Source organism: Callithrix jacchus, chromosome 16, assembly GCF_049354715.1.
Source record: "Callithrix jacchus isolate 240 chromosome 16, calJac240_pri, whole genome shotgun sequence".
NCBI classification, from domain to species: Eukaryota; Metazoa; Chordata; class Mammalia; order Primates; family Cebidae; genus Callithrix; species Callithrix jacchus.
The window spans coordinates 53,158,391-53,172,681 of record NC_133517.1 but is presented as its reverse complement, the minus strand read 5'-3'; the positions used below and the strand labels follow the sequence as shown (position 1 = coordinate 53,172,681).

General features: G+C 62.7%; 3 protein-coding genes across 8 annotated transcripts; 1 reads left to right on the top strand and 2 right to left on the bottom strand.

Moving 5' to 3' along the window:
• Nucleotides 1-544: 544 nt before the first annotated feature.
• TMEM276 (transmembrane protein 276) lies at nucleotides 545-2,169 on the bottom strand. The gene is made up of 3 exons (NM_001428246.1): nucleotides 2,023-2,169; nucleotides 1,530-1,794; nucleotides 545-1,334 (listed from the first exon to the last, which is right to left on the bottom strand). Exons 2-3 carry the CDS (start codon nucleotides 1,620-1,622, stop codon nucleotides 849-851), a joined length of 579 nt encoding a protein of 192 aa, NP_001415175.1. The 5' UTR covers nucleotides 1,623-1,794; nucleotides 2,023-2,169; the 3' UTR covers nucleotides 545-848.
• A 625-nt stretch (nucleotides 2,170-2,794) lies between these two features.
• KIFC2 (kinesin family member C2) lies at nucleotides 2,795-10,715 on the top strand. 4 transcript variants are annotated; one of them, XM_035277036.3, is made up of 18 exons: nucleotides 2,795-2,976; nucleotides 3,207-3,285; nucleotides 3,407-3,558; nucleotides 3,650-3,788; nucleotides 3,944-4,089; nucleotides 4,174-4,239; nucleotides 4,317-4,445; nucleotides 4,788-4,865; nucleotides 4,991-5,105; nucleotides 5,180-5,289; nucleotides 6,025-6,133; nucleotides 6,242-6,399; nucleotides 8,529-8,633; nucleotides 8,726-8,847; nucleotides 8,949-9,072; nucleotides 9,162-9,291; nucleotides 9,378-9,634; nucleotides 9,726-10,715. In XM_035277036.3, exons 1-18 carry the CDS (start codon nucleotides 2,878-2,880, stop codon nucleotides 9,981-9,983), a joined length of 2,376 nt encoding a protein of 791 aa, XP_035132927.1. In that variant the 5' UTR covers nucleotides 2,795-2,877; the 3' UTR covers nucleotides 9,984-10,715. The 4 variants fall into 4 exon arrangements, with proteins under 4 accessions (XP_035132927.1, XP_035132926.1, XP_078208950.1 ...); XM_035277035.3 differs by having other exon boundaries at nucleotides 9,360-9,634; XM_078352824.1 differs by lacking the exon at nucleotides 4,317-4,445 and having other exon boundaries at nucleotides 4,174-4,288; nucleotides 4,744-4,865.
• Nucleotides 10,326-14,228, bottom strand: FOXH1 (forkhead box H1). Of its 3 annotated transcripts, XM_035277077.3 has the most exons (4): nucleotides 13,583-14,228; nucleotides 12,253-12,644; nucleotides 11,746-11,850; nucleotides 10,326-11,658 (listed from the first exon to the last, which is right to left on the bottom strand). In XM_035277077.3, exons 2-4 carry the CDS (start codon nucleotides 12,424-12,426, stop codon nucleotides 10,837-10,839), a joined length of 1,101 nt encoding a protein of 366 aa, XP_035132968.1. In that variant the 5' UTR covers nucleotides 12,427-12,644; nucleotides 13,583-14,228; the 3' UTR covers nucleotides 10,326-10,836. The 3 variants fall into 3 exon arrangements, with proteins under 3 accessions (XP_035132968.1, XP_078209005.1, XP_008981241.1); XM_078352879.1 differs by having other exon boundaries at nucleotides 12,253-14,228; XM_008982993.5 differs by lacking the exon at nucleotides 12,253-12,644 and having other exon boundaries at nucleotides 11,746-11,812.
• Between the last annotated feature and the right edge of the window lie 63 nt (nucleotides 14,229-14,291).

The window sequence follows — 14,291 nt, the reverse complement described above, 5'->3', positions numbered from 1 at the left end:
TAGGTCTCCACAGGACGCAAGCAGAGGGACTTCCGGGGAGAAGGGACTCCAGACCCCTAACCCACCGGAATCTAATCCTCTGGTCATCCGAACCCCTCCTCCTAACCCTAGGGTTGGAGGCCGAAGGGGTCCACTGAGGGAAATGGAGGTCTTAGGGAACAGGACTGGCTTCCACAGGCCAGAGGCACACAGGAGGGCAAATCAGCCCTGGGAGGATGTGCGTTTCTGGAAATGGCTGTGGTACAGCCGTCCCCTGCCTCCACCCTAGCCGTCAGTTTCTGAAGGTCACTGCCCCAAAGGACCACCTGCCAGGCCAGGCCAGGCTATCTGGAACTCCACCATGTTCCCAGGAGAGTAAGGGCCCAGGGCTACGTCTTCTCGGTCCAGGGGTCCCAGACAGTAGTCAAAAGGATACCAGGCTGGATGAGGCCCCATGCTAGTTCCAGCATATATCCTGTCAGGGTAATGAGCTGCTGCCCTGATGGCCTTTAGGAAGCTCACTAAAGGATCCCTCAATCCCTCTCAGAAATGGGCAGAGTCCGTATTCCCACAAAATTCCTACGATTTATTGGAGACTAGGCCCCTTCTCTGGATCCACAACCATGTCCAGCCCAGATCCAGGCTCCCCAAATGTATCTGGGATCCTGTGCCTTTCATGTTGGTCTAGACAAATCCCCACAGATGGCCAAAGGACAGCACCCAGACTCTGCCCCTGATCAGTCAATGTGCAGCAGGCCCATTTCAGTGGGCAGGAGAGTCTACCCCTAGGGGAGAAAAGCGCCAGGAGCTGGCAAGTGGGAGGGGAAGTGGTTGGCAGGGCAGAAACCCTGCCTTGCTGCAACCAGCTGTCACTCCCATTGCAGGCGCTGTGTATGCAGGGCCCGGCAGTAAGCCCAGCTGCCTGCAGCCAGGGCCCAGCGACAGATATCCTCCTTCGGTAGCAGCAGCAGCCTGTCCTCCTCCAGCCGGCTCAAGAGGCCTGCTACACCCAGCATCGCACCCCCCCACATCCCATAAGTGTTGGCTGTGAAGACAGCCACAATGAGGATGGTCACTGCGACCACCAACAGCATTGCCTGACCAGCCACAGAGCGGCCCTCAGGGCCGAGATGGCCTCCAGCCACTGCTAGCACCATGCCTCCTCCCAGGAGCAGGTTGGCAGAGGAGCGGTCTCCATTCACCCAGTGGAAATCGAAGGCCAGAAGGGGCAGGCCGATGACGGTGGCCACCCAGGCTCCAGCAAGACAGTCTTCATGTGTGCTCAGCCCTGGGGCCAGCATGGTGGCGGCAGCCAAGACCTGGAGCAGGAAGCCAGCAGCAGCCCCTCGACTTGCCTGTCAACACAGAGAAGGGAGGACATGAAGGAAAAAGAGGCCGGGGCCACCCTTTTAAACAGGAAAGGGTTTGGGGCTTCCTTAGAGACCTGGTCTTAGATTCACTTCCCCTCAACCTCACCCTAATCAGGAAACTAGGTCCTTGGGATTTGGGAGGAATGGGGATGCACCCGTGCTCAGACCCAGTGTACTCACCTGGGCTGTGCTCGCGGCTGCGTGCAGAGATACCACTCCTAGCACCAGATGGGACAGGGCTGTGTTCCACTCAACCCCCGGCTTGGGGGCCATGGTACCTCGGGCGGTAGTAAGTTTGAGGACGTAGATAGGAGATATTCAACTTTGGAGACGAAGAAAGTGCAGAAGCCAGCGACACTCTAGTAGCCCACGTTCCAGGGCCCTATTACTAGTTAGGAGAGATTCAGTCCTCCATTTTCCGGATCCCTGAGGCCACTGCACACACCTGTGGGGAAGAAGAACCTAATTCATCCGGGAAACAGGGGCTTAGGTAGGCTGGGGCGGGGGGGCATGAGTCCTGGGGCCCTGGAGCCCAAATCGGGGTGCCGGGCCCGGGGGAGAGGGAGCGGCGGCCTCGGCCTACTCCCTGCGCTCTGGGAGGCGCAGTCCTGGGAGCCCGGGCGCGGGAGGAGCGATGGCGCAGGACTTCCGGCAGCCTGCCGTGCGCAGTTACCCGGCTGCGCGGTCTCCACGCAGCGGCTAGCTGGAGGCCAGGGCCTGCCCAACGCACTGCCCCCTGCCGTGGGCCCGGCCTCCTCGGCCAGGCCTCCGGTTGCGAGAGGGAGCTTGGCCGGGAACTTCCACCACCGAGAGGAACAGTGGCTAGAGCGGGCCGGGGCGGGACTAGGGGCGGGGCCTGGGGGGGTCGGTTGGAGGCCCTAGCAGCGGGTGGAAAGAGCTCGGAAACCAGAAAATGCTCTGTTTGGGTGGGTGCGTGGGCACAGCGGTTTGGAAGGAGCGTGATGAGGGAGAAGAGCCTGCGCGGGGCTGCGAGGGGCGGGGTCTGGGCGGGGCCGAGAGGGACGAGGTGTGGGCGGGGCTGAGAGCCGCGGGTTTGCGAGGGGTGAATGGGCGGGGCTGAGGGGAGGAGGCCTGGACGAGGGTCTGGGTGGGGCGGTGAGGGGCGGGGTCTGGGCGGGGCTGCGGGGAGAGGTGGGGTCTGGGCGGGGCTCCGGAGAAGGGAGGGTGATTCCCCGCGTGAAACCGGAGCGATGGGGAACTCCGCGGAGGGCGGGAGGGATTCCGAGAGGAGGGTCGCGGGAGCTGTGGGCGCTCTCAGCTCGGTGTCCGCGGTGTAGGGGTTGGGGCGCGCGGGACGGCGCCGTGAGAAGCGGCCGGTCTGCATGTGCGGCCGCAGGCACCTGTTTCTGGGACCCCCGTCCCCGTGCGCGCCCTCCAGCCGTGGGAGCCGGGCCGTGGGGGCGGCCGTCGCGAGCATGCGCACCGGTACTGCGGCGGGCGGGCGCCGAGTCGGGGCGCGGGGACGCGGGGCGGCGCGAAGCGGGGCCCTCAGCCGCCCCGCGCTCCCATGTACGCCTTCTACTCGCTGCTCATCTACATTTTCTACAGCCTCTTCCGCAGAGATGGTGGCGCCGCGGCGGCCGCGGACCCCGGGGACCCCGCCCAGGTGACCGGGGCCGGCCGCGCAGCCTGTCGCCTCCGCCGCCCGCCCTACCCCCACGCCGAGGTTCCCGGGGCGGGGGCGGGCGCGGGGCGCGGGGCAGTGCTGAGGACTCTCGGCTCCGCTCCGGTGCTGCAAGCGCAGACCTCAACCCCGACCCTCTGGCCCGGTTCGCGGAAGGAAGGGCCCGCAGGTTGCCTTCCGCCTCCTCAGCGGTGCCCCTGCTCCCTCCATAGAGAGCCTGCAAGTCCCGGGGTCGCCGGCGCCCGGACCTGCCCGCGCCAGAGCTGTGGACCGAGCTGACCGGCCTGGCCGGTAGGTGCGGGCCGGGAGCCCAGCGGTGCGAGGGCGGTTCCGGGACCTCCCTGGGAGGGGCGGAGGCCCAGGCTCCAGCACGTGACCCGAAATGCCTCCCGCCCCCCTCCCCGACCCGCAGGCACCTCCGAGTCTGAGGATGGGTCGGAAGGCGGAACCGAGGGCCGCGCGGCCGCGGTGTCCCTGGAGGAGGCCCTCCTGCGCCTGGCCCAGTTCCTCTCCGTCCAGTTGGGGGCGGAAGAGAGCTGCGGGAGCCCGGCCGACCTGGGCCAGGTGAGCGCCGCGAGGGGGCTGCGGGCACCCGCCGCCTGCGCCGGCCTTCCTGGCCCTCACAGCCCTGCTCCAATTCTTGTCTCCTCCGAAGTCCGGCGAGGTGCCCCCACTGTTGACAGTGACCAGCCAGCTCTTGGCCCTTCTGGCATGGCTTCGGAGCCCCAGGGGGAGGCAGGCCCTGCTCCAGGGGACTCAGCCAGCTCCTCGGGTCGGGCCCCCAATTCCAGATGGTAAGTGAAGGGCAGTAGGTTGAAGAAGGACTCTGGAGGGAGCAAACCCCGTTAGAACCTGGGCGGCCTGGAATTCGGGGTCCCAAGGCCAGCCCCGTTCCGGAGGATTCAGACCAGAAACCTTTTCAGGGCTAACTGGGTCCTCCCTACTGCAGGATCCATATCCCAAGAAGAAAGCCCTTCCCGCATCGCTGCAGTCCCGGGCGAGTCCCCGGGGGATGAGGCGCAGGGACAGCAGTCCCTCCAGTTGGAGGAGGACCACAGGGCGTGGCAGCGGCTGGAGCAGCTCATCCTGGGACAGGTGAGGGCCCCAGGAGCCCGCAGGGATTGGTAACTGGGGCGCCAGAAAAAGGAAATCCACTCTGTCTCTCTCACTTCTCCCCAGCTGGAGGAGCTGAAGCAGCAACTGGAACAGCAGGAGGAGGAGCTGGGTCGCCTGCGCCTGGGCGTGGTGAGGCTGCGGGGGACCTGGCAGGGCGGGGCTTGGCGGGCAGTTTCAGGTGAGTGCCTAGGCTTCCTCTCCACCAGGGGGCGACAGACTCAGAGAAAAGGGTTCAGCATCTGACCCTGGAGAACGAGGCCCTGAAGCAGAGCCTGAGCCTGACACGGGATCTTTTGCTGCACTGGGGCCCGGGGCCCCCCACCAGGGCTTCACAGGTACCCTGCTCCGGAGCTGCAGCCGTTCCTGCAGCCTGGGGCTCCTGCACACCTGCCATGAAGCCACAGTGCCCAAGCCTCCTTGAGACCTTCTGGGGTGGCCTGTGCTGGGCAGCCCCATCAGGGAGGCCGATGCCTGTGGGAGGACTCCCCTCTCCATGGCCCCTCTGAGTGGCTGACCCCAGGAGAGCAGAGGGATGGTGGAAAGGAGCTCTGCGTGGAGTTGGGAGGCATGGGTTCACAGCCACCTCTGTCAGCCTCTTGACTTGACTTTCCCATCTGTGAAACGGTACCGCAGAACACCCCTCTCTGAGTCCCCTCCTGGCCCCCACCCTCCCGCAGGAGGAGGCAGAGGCATTGGTGGAGCTCCAGGGCCGGCTTCAGGAGGCCCAGGACACCACAGAAGCCCTCCGAGCCCAGGTGGGTGTGGGGCCCAGGGATCTGTGGCTCGGGTGAGGAGGGCTTGGGTGCTGGGAGGGGCTTATCTGAGGCAGTGCCTGGTAAGTGCCTGTTTCCTCAGTGACGGGTGGGGTTGGGCGGGGCAGCTGGGGGTGCAGGAGGTGCAGCTGCAGGGCCTTCAAGGGGCCCTTCAGCAGCTCCAGCAGGAGACGGAGCAGAACTGCAGGCGGGAGCTGCAGCAGATGCATGGGCAGCTGGCAGGTAAGGTCTGGGGCTTGGGCTCACAGGAGGCCCTGGAGGCTGGGCCTTCCCGTCCAACAGACTTCCCTCTCCAGGACTTCGGGCACGGATGGCCAGCCTGCGTCAGGGCTGCGGGGACCTCCGAGGATTGGTCAGCACCTTTACCCAGAGCTGTCAGGGTTCGCTGAGTGAGGCCCGGGGCCAGGTCAGGTCCTCTCCCCACCAAACCCCTCCTCTCTGGACAGCCTGTTCACTCTTCTTTTGATGGGGTGCTCCTGGGGAGCTGGCTGTGCTAGGAAGTGGGGCTCTGAAACCCAAACAGTTTCTGTGTGACCCAGAGTATGATTTCATTTCTCGGCCTTGTTTCCATCCTGTGCAAACCTGGTTGACAGTGAAACTCTCACAGCATTGCCCAGAATCACAGAGGAAACAGATGATGTGGTGGCCCTGCTTTTTATTCCTGGGCTTTATTCCGGGTTAACTGAATGATGTCCCCAGGGGCCCAAAGCCAGTGAAAATTGTGGATCAGGCCAGGCGCAGTGGCTCACGCCTGTAATCCCAGCACTTTGGGAGGCCAAGGCGGGTGGATCACGAGGTCAAGAGATCAAGACCATCCTGGTCAACATGGTGAAACCCCATCTCTACTAAAAATACAAAAAATTAGCTGGGCATGGTGGCATGTGCCTATAATCCCAGCCACTCAGGAGGCGGAGGCAGGAGAATTGCCTGAACCCAGGAGGCGGAGATTACTGTGAGCTGAGATCAGGCCATTGTACTCCAGCCTGGGAAATAAGAGTGAAACTCCATCTCAAAAAAAAAAAAAAGGAAATTGTGGATCAGCACAGCTGGGTGGTCCTGTGGGGGCTTCTTGCTACTCTCAGCACCCCTGATCCCCCACCTCTGCAGCTGCTTGGCTGACTGAACATCCCTGTTTCCTCAGGTGTCCTGGGCCTTGGGGGCACTGTCATCTGGAGGGCCTGGCACTCAGCTCCCTGAGGGGCAGGAAGGGCCCCCAGCCGGATGCCCAGGACGGCTGCCAGAGCTCAAAGGTATGGCAGGCTTGGGAACCTGAGGGCAGGGAGGGCAGCTGGAGGAAGTGCAGCCTCTCTGTGCTTTAGGGTCTGGGAGGCATCTTGCTGACCTGACCCCTACTGCAGGAAATATCCGTGTGCTATGTCGCCTGAGGCCAGGGACACCCTCCAGCCTAGTGAGCGTGGAGCCCGGTCCAGGGGGCACCGTCACCACCTGCTACCGGGGGCGCCATCGGCGATTCCGCCTAGACTGGGTCTTCCCTCCAGACGCCAGCCAGGAGGAGGTGACAGCCTGCCTTTGAACCTATGCTGACCCTTTCTCAGAGTCCCCTGAAGAACAAGAGAGGCTCCAGTTTCCCCTTTCCAGTCTAGCTGCCTATCTGGAGGAGGGAGGCGGCTGGGCTGCAGCCAGGAAGGAAAGGGAACCGAGGAGGTTGGGAGGCAGGACAGGCAGCCCAGCTTGGTGTCTCCTCCTCCCAGGCTTCACTGCCTGCCCACTCCCCTTTGCTGCAGTCCAGGGTCTGCCCAGCTATGAGGGCAGGTGCCCCTCATTGCTTTGTGGCCCCGGGGCCTGTGGTGGGCGGCCATGGGTGAGCAGCTTCTTGCCCTAGTATGCTCCCTCTGCCCTGCCTGGATCCCAGTCTCCTTCCCTGCCCTTTTCCTGCTAGATACCTGTGGAAAATAAGGGGCTCCAGCCCCAGCCCATCCCATCTTCGCAGGTGTCTTCATCTGCATGCACCCTTTGCTGCTAGATCTCCCATAGCAGAGAGGGTCTGTCACTCAGGTTGTCATCTCAAGGGCCTGGCACTCAGTTCCCTGAGGAGCAGCAAGGGCCCCCAGCTGGATGCCCAGAGTGGCTTCGAGAGCTCAAGGGTATGGCAGGCTTGGGAGCCCAGAGGGCAGGGAATGTGGCTAGAGAAAGTGCAGTCTCTCTGTGGAGAAAGGAGATGGTGGCTCAGAGCCAGGGGAGACTAGGTAAGGGGCAGAATGGCAGCAACTCACGCCCAGGTTACCTGTCAGCCTCACGGACAGGGTGATGACTGCCCAGCAGGTGGCCAGGGTCACCCTGATTCCTTCTTTTCCCACCACTTATCTCTTCATCCCACACAGCTCTCTGGCCAAACTACAGCCCTGCACAGGGCATGCCTTGTGCTGTGTCCTCTGGACAGGGCCCTCTAATTCAATGTGTCTGAACCAAAGGCTTCTGTAGCCAAGCCCCTCACCTGCACTCCCATTTCTGCAGTGGCGCCATGATGCCCTGAATGTCATCCACAGCACCATCTCCGAGCAGTCATGGAATCTCAGTGACCACACAGAACCCAGAATTCTAGATTCTGGCCTCATGGCAGTCTTCAAACAGAGCTGACAGCCTACCCTGTTACCAGTGACCTTCTAAGCATAAAAGCCAGCCATGTTGTTGCTCAAAAGATTGTTGGTGTCCAGTGCTAACAGGGTGAATGTCCCAGCCCTGTCTCTCTCAGCTGCCTCTGCACCTGTCCCTGCCACCTAGGCTTAGCAGGCCTGGCTGGCCACTATCCCCCACACCTGTAGGCCCTGCCTGGGCTCATGCTTTGTGAGCCAGGTACTGCTCTGGCCCTTTAGGTGCACTGCCATGGGCATTCACAGCAGGTGCCACTGCAGCCCTTACTCCCCAGAGGGGAAACTGAGGCACAGGAAAGCCAATGAGTAAACTCCAATCACACTGGAGTGTTAATCGGGCAGTCAAACCTCAACATCTAGGCTCTTTTAAAATATTATATATATATATATATGTATATATATGCACCTTTTTTTTTTTGACAGTGTCACGCTTTGCCTTCAGGCTGGAGTGCAGTGGTTCAATCTCAGCTCACTGCAACCTCTGCTTCCCACGCTCAAGAGTTCCTCCCACCTCAGCCTACTGAGTAGCTGGGACCACAGATGTGCAACACCATGCCTGGCTAATTTTTTGTAGTTTTTGCAGAGACAGGGTTTCCCCATGTTGCCCAGGCTGGTCTCAAACTCCAGAGCTCAAGCAATCCACCCACCTTGGTGTCCCCAAATCCTGGGATTTTTGTTCATGTTGGCTTCCACGTAAAGGACACCACACCTGGGTTCTTAGCTACTGCCCCAGTCTCCTTGGTGGCCTTCAGGACTCCAGATCCTCCACATAGGCTGTTCCCTCTTCTCATCACGTCTTTTCCCTCTTCTCATCACGTCTTTTCCCTCTTTGCCTGGCAAAGTCTTGCAAGCACCAGCTTCTCTAGGGAGACAGCGGGTCTCAGTAGGACACTTCCTCCCCCATAGTCCCTTAGAGCCATCCTCCCAGGGACTAGGCTCACACCCTGCCTTCATGGCACACCCCACCCCACCAAATAGGTCACAAACAGGCAACGTAAGGGGGACTCAAAAACACTCTCCCACCCTGCCCCAGGTCTTCAGAGAGCTGGAACCTGCGGTGCTGTCCTGCCTCCGAGGCTACAGTGTCTGCATCTTCACCTATGGCCAGACAGGGACCGGGAAGACCTACAGCATGGAGGTGGGACGGAGCCCACGCCGCAGTGGGAGAGGCCCCAGGGGGCTCTGCATGACTTGAATGTGAGCCCGACGTGCACCCCACCCCACCCTCAGGGCCCTCCTGAGGACCCTGGCATAGCTCCTAGGGCGCTGCAGTCACTGTTCCGGGAGATGGGGGCTGGCAGGCCACACCGGGTGACACTCAGCATGGTGGAGATCTACAACGAGGCTGTCAGGTCGGCTGCTCCCCCGGGTTGGCCTCCTCCCCACCCTTGGCCCAGGGCCCTTCTGGATTTCCAGAGAACCCTGGAACTAAGCCCTTCCTCTTTCTCACCAGGGACCTCCTTGCACCAGGGCCTCCCGAACGCCTGGCTGTGAGGCAGGGCCCAGAAGGCCAGGGCGGGATCCAGGTGGCTGGCCTCACCCACTGGGACGTGCCCAACCTGGAGACACTGCACCAGGTAAGGCTGTCCCGCCCTCCGGGAGCCCCGTGCTTCCGCTTGGGGGTGGGGACCCTGTACCAGGCCAGCCCTGTTGCCTCGCCTTCCAGATGCTGAGACTGGGAAGGAGCAACCGGGCCACTGCTGCCACCGCCATGAACCAGCGGAGCTCCCGCTCGCACGCCCTGGTCACGCTGACGCTGCGCGCGGCGTCTCCACCGCGTGCTCCAAGCACCGCAGGTACCACAGCCCGTGCCTGAGCCCTGGAGTCTACAGCGTACCCGAGGCCCGGCCTCCCCCCATGTCAGGCTCGCTCGCCCCTCTAGGTACACTGCATCTGGTGGATCTGGCGGGATCCGAGCGCGCACGGAAGGCAGGGGAGGCCGGCCTGCCGCGGGGAGACCCAGACGGCGCCCGGCGCCTGCGGGAGGCCCAGACCATCAACCGCTCGCTGCTGGCGCTGGGAGGCGTGATGGCCGCACTGCGGGCCCACCGGCCACACGTGCCCTTCCGCGACTCGCAGCTCACGCGACTGCTGCAGCCGGCGCTGGGCCCCGGCACCACCGCTGTGCTGCTGCTGCAGGTGGGCGCCGGGGCGGCACGGGCGTGGGGCGGGGCTGTGCATCCCGCACGCTGCCCACCCGGGCCCGCCCATCCGCGCCACTTGCCCGCAGATATCCACGCGGCCGGAGGATCTTGGCGAGACAGTCTGCTCACTCAAGTTCGCCGAGCGAGTGGGTCAAGTGGAGCTGGGGCCAGCCCGGCGCCGCAGGGTCCCGCGCTCCTCCGGGACACCCTCCTCCCTCAGTACTGACACTCCGCTCACCGGGACTCCCTGCACCCCTACGCCGTCCCCTGGCAGCCCTCCAAGTCCCAGACCTGACAGCGGGTCCGGCTCGGCCCTTGCGCCTGCAGAGGGCCTGCCCCTGTAGTCTTGGGTTTTGGTCCTGCCCAAGGGGACTCAGGCTAGGTCTCTGCTGGCAGAGGCGGTAGTAAAGTCCCTGTACCCCATCTCCCAGGGCACGAGCTCCTTGGCCTCTTTGGGTCCACTGCCCCCGAACTCCCAGAGTCGCCCCTCCACCTTCGCAGCCAGTACAGTGTGTTGTGCCCGGTGAAGTGACCACTCCCCCGCCCCCAGCCCCGCATCTGGCAGCAGACCTCCTTCCTCCTTATCACCATTTGCTGTTATCACGGCACACAGCAGGGAATCCCGATCCCCCCACCCCAAGTGGTCATCCAAATCACCACTCCTGACCCAAAAATCAGGCATGGCATTAAAACGTTGCAAATTCCTTTACTGTTACCTTCCCCACCACCAGGATCATGTAGGGTCCAGTCTTTTTACTCCCTAACCCATTTCCTGAAAAAGGTGCTACCTCCTTCCCAGACAGATGAGAGAGGGCAGGACTTCAGGCTGGATCCACCATTAGGCTCTCCCTCCCCCAGCCTAGAGCAAGGGAGGGAGGGGAGGTGATGGCCGGAGACGAATGGATGGGTGGTGGGCTGAGAAGAGGAAACGAGGAAGGGCTATTCCAGGCTCGGCCCTGCCCCTCCAGCTTTGCCTCTGGGTGTAGGGAAACAGGCATGACTGACCAGGGCGAGGGCTGTGCCCAGGTGGGCCACGGCCATGCATCAGGTAGTCCAATAAACACCGTGGACTCCCAGCAAGGCTGCTGCCTGGTGTTTCGAGGCTGCTGTGGTCACAGACACCCCACTGGCCTTGGCTCCCTGTCAACAAGCCAGGGGTGGGAGCAGGAAGGAGGAGCAGCCCCTGCCTTAGAAGCCTCACAGGCTGCACCAAGAGAGCAGCCAGCCTGGGGCTGGGGCTGCCAGGTCTCGAGGGTGGCTGATCCAAACGTCATAGATACTTTTGTTGGGTGGCACCCCCTGGAAGAGGGTGTCTAGATCCCAGAGCAGCCCTGGGGGCCCTTGGGTTTCAGGGGTCACCCCCCAGTAGGCAGGGCTGGTTGACGGTGGACACTGGGGACAGGAGGTGGGTGGTGGTGCTAAGGGCATTACCACATTGGGAGTGTAGATAGGCAAATAGGAGGTAGGCAGCTGCCCCCAGAGGGAGGCCCTATGTCCCCCACTGGACAACCCCCCAGGAACTGAGGTGCCCTGTAGTAAGTGGAGAGGCCAGGGCCTAGGATCTGGGGAGAGGGTACAGGGCCCAATGGATCCCCCCTGGGAAGCCTCCCCCTCCACTCTCGTGGGGCCCGGAAGGGGGCAGAGGGGCCACAGAGGCCTCTCAGAGGAGAGCATGGGTGGGGTAGGCACAGCCCCTTCCCCACTATTCTCCATGCCTGTAGGAACTGGGCTGCTCTGTGGAGCTAGCCCCGGCCAGGGTGCCCCCTCCTGGGAGCCCCCTAGCAGGGACTTGATGTTGAAGCCCTCGCTGGGTGGCGGCAGGGGACTGGGAGGCCGATAGGGCCGGCCATGCAGCACGTAGGGGCCCAGGTCCTTGGGGAAGGCTCCTCTCGCACCCCCGTTCTGCCAGCGCCGGCACAGGGCCGTGTTCTGCAGCCGTAGCGCCTCGGCTGGGATCAGGCTCACATCGACCGCCCAGAAGTTGCCCTTGGCCTGGGGCTTTGCAGGGTCCTTGGGCACCTGGGTGTGGGGATCAGACATGGGTGGGGCTGCCCGACCCTGGATGCTCAGGACTTCCTCGTGCGCCCCGCCCCCGCCCTGCCCCACCTTTCGGAAGCATCGGTTGGAGGAAAGGTTGTGGCGGATGGAGTCCTTCCAGCCCTCGTAGTCTTCCCTGAAGAAAGGGAACACCGCCTGGACCTGACGGATGATCTGAAGCCGCCGGGTGGCCGGCCAGCACGGTGAGCCCGGATGGGGAAGGGGCAGTGTCCCATCCCTCCCCTCCTACTGGGCTCAGAGGTGGCCAGCACGGTGAGCCCGGATGGGGAAGGGGCAGTGTCCCACCCCTCCCCCCTTACTGGGCTCAGAGGTGCAAGGGTGTTGGCCCCCGTTCTCCCCAAAGAACATTTTACACCAAAGGACGACAGAGGGGACGGGGGCTCCCGGAGAAGGGTCATGCCTCAGGGCCCTCGGTTCTCAGGACTGGTCCTATTGGCTGGGTGGGCTAGGAAGGGGTGGGGGTCAGGGCTTGAGCCTGGAAGTAGGTCGGGAATGGGTCTGGGGAAAAGTCCAGCCTCGGAGTGCAAGGGAGAGTAGGGGCCAGGGCCATCTCACCTGGGCCAGCTTCAGCCTGCGGGAGGGTGCCGCCTGAATCACCAAGGCAATCATGGCCAAGTAGGTGTAAGGGGGCTTGTCATGTCGCAGGTACCTCTTCTTCCTCCTCTTGGGGGGCTGGGAGGGCGACTCTGCCTCTGGGGGCCGCAGGCGGGAGCCGCTGCGGGGCCCCATGCAGGACCGTAGACAGTGTGGGCAGGGGCCTGGCCTGGTGGATGGCTCAGGGCAGTGGGGCAGTGTGGGAGGCAGGGCCAGGGCCTGAGGCCGGGTGGGGGCTGGCTGGCTGGGCCCTTTATCATTCGGATGGAAAGGGGAGGGGAGGGAAGGGAGGAAGAGGCTGTGGGGGAGGGGAGCCTGCCGAGGGCTGCCACAATTAGCAGGTTTTGGTTAATCTGGAAGGGAGGGGCAGAGAGGATTCTAGTGGGTGCTTCTCCTGAGGCCTTAGTCTCCACCCCTGAGCTGCCTTTGGGTGGCCAGGCTCCTCTTCGAAGGGTCTGTCATGATACATGACTATTTTATCCCGCCTTCCCTGGCCGGGTCACAGGACCCCACTGAACAGATGGGGGAGTAATTAGCCCATGCTAAGCTCCCAAGGAAGAGTGTCCCCAGAGTTCAAGACCTAGCAGCTAGTAGGCTATGAGGGCTAGATACCTACCCAGGACATGATCGGGTGGGGCTTTCGGGAGGAGAAGGCCACGAAGTTCCCACCCCAGGAACAAAAGGGAAACTTGGACTCAAGTGATTTCCTGGGAGCTGCTTCAGGAGTCCAGGCGGACCCGCCACCTCCTCCTCCCTAGCCATCTGATCAGCGTCTCTGCCCCTCCGTCCGAGCAAGGCTGGTGTTAGGTACTCTGCCCCAAATCCCAGGTTCTCTTCCCTCACAAGGGGCAAGTTTGCCCAAGAGGACAGTAGCTCTGGGCACTAGCAGCAGGGGTTGGTGCTGGCAGCAGAGCTAAGGGCCCCTGGACACATGGGGGCCCAGGAATACGCTTTTGCTCTCTCTGAGAATTCAGCTTTTCTTGTTCAGCCCTCACCATGATCACCTCAAAAGGCTGAAAATCTGAAGTATATGGTGGAGCCCAGCCCATCCCAAGGTGTGGAGGGGAGGGACTGGCAGCGGGTGTCCTGGAGGAGGAGCCTGGGCTGGACCGAGCCTTTTCTGTGGGGTGCCACCCTTTTCCCTCTATCTCCGCCACACCCCTCGGACCTCTTGTTGTTTCCCTCAGGACTCCGGTTATCACCTCGACGCTGAGGCCTTCTCTGGTGTGTTCCCTAGGCTAAGGTTGCAAAGTCCTGAATCTCGGGAGGCGAAATACTCGTGGCCTCTTACCCCATTCGGTCAGCAAGGCGTCGTTCTTTCCCACAAGTCTTTGTTGTTGTTTTGAGACAAGGTCTCGCTCCATTGCCCAGGCTGGAGTGCAGTAGTGTCATCTGGGCTCAGTGCAGCCTCCACCTCCTGGGCTCAAGCGATCCTCCCGCCTAAGCCTCCCGGGACTACAGGTGTGCGCCATAGCGCCCGGCTAATTTCTCACTTTTTGGTAGGGACAAGGCCTCCCTGTGTTGCCCAGGTTGGTCTCCTGGGCTCAAGCGACCCACCGGCCTCAGCCTCCTCCCAAAGTGCTGGGATCACAGACGTGAGCCACCTCGCTGGGCCTTTCCCTTAAGTCTTAAGGAACCCCTCTCCACTGGCGCCTCCTTGGTGGGGCGCTGGAGGCTCCCCAAGTTCCGACCGCTCCTCTCCGACCTCAGTGTCCCGGGCTGAAACACCCCCAAAACTGCCACTCATTCCGCCGGCGTCCATCCGGTTGCCAACGATGACTCGTTTTTTTTCCACCACAGTCCCAGGAGCCTTTGAGCGCTCGCCGTCTCACCCAAGGCCCGAGGAGGTCGCAGCCGCAGAAGGATCGCCTGGCCGCCCGCAGCGGACCCCGGCAGCCGCATCCCCTGATCGTCCCTCCTCAGGCACCGCCCCTGATGTCCCTCCCCAGACCCCGCCCCCGATGTCCCTCCCCCCCAGTCCCCGCCCCCGGCTCCCACGG

Excerpts from the sequence above, each read along its gene's own strand:
- TMEM276 (NM_001428246.1), bottom strand. The coding sequence starts at position 1,622 with ATGGCCCCCAAGCCGGGGGTTGAGTGGAACACAGCCCTGTCCCATCTG. Across the intron at positions 1,335-1,529 it reads CAGCCGCGAGCACAGCCCAG|GCAAGTCGAGGGGCTGCTGC; the intron begins GTGAGTACACTG and ends CTGTGTTGACAG.
- KIFC2 (XM_035277035.3), top strand. The coding sequence starts at position 2,878 with ATGTACGCCTTCTACTCGCTGCTCATCTACATTTTCTACAGCCTCTTC. Across the intron at positions 5,106-5,179 it reads GATGCATGGGCAGCTGGCAG|GACTTCGGGCACGGATGGCC; the intron begins GTAAGGTCTGGG and ends TTCCCTCTCCAG. Across the intron at positions 5,290-6,024 it reads TGAGTGAGGCCCGGGGCCAG|GTGTCCTGGGCCTTGGGGGC; the intron begins GTCAGGTCCTCT and ends CTGTTTCCTCAG.
- FOXH1 (XM_078352879.1), bottom strand. The coding sequence starts at position 12,426 with ATGGGGCCCCGCAGCGGCTCCCGCCTGCGGCCCCCAGAGGCAGAGTCG. Across the intron at positions 11,851-12,252 it reads GCAGGCTGAAGCTGGCCCAG|ATCATCCGTCAGGTCCAGGC; the intron begins GTGAGATGGCCC and ends CGGCGGCTTCAG. Across the intron at positions 11,659-11,745 it reads CCAACCGATGCTTCCGAAAG|GTGCCCAAGGACCCTGCAAA; the intron begins GTGGGGCAGGGC and ends CCCCACACCCAG.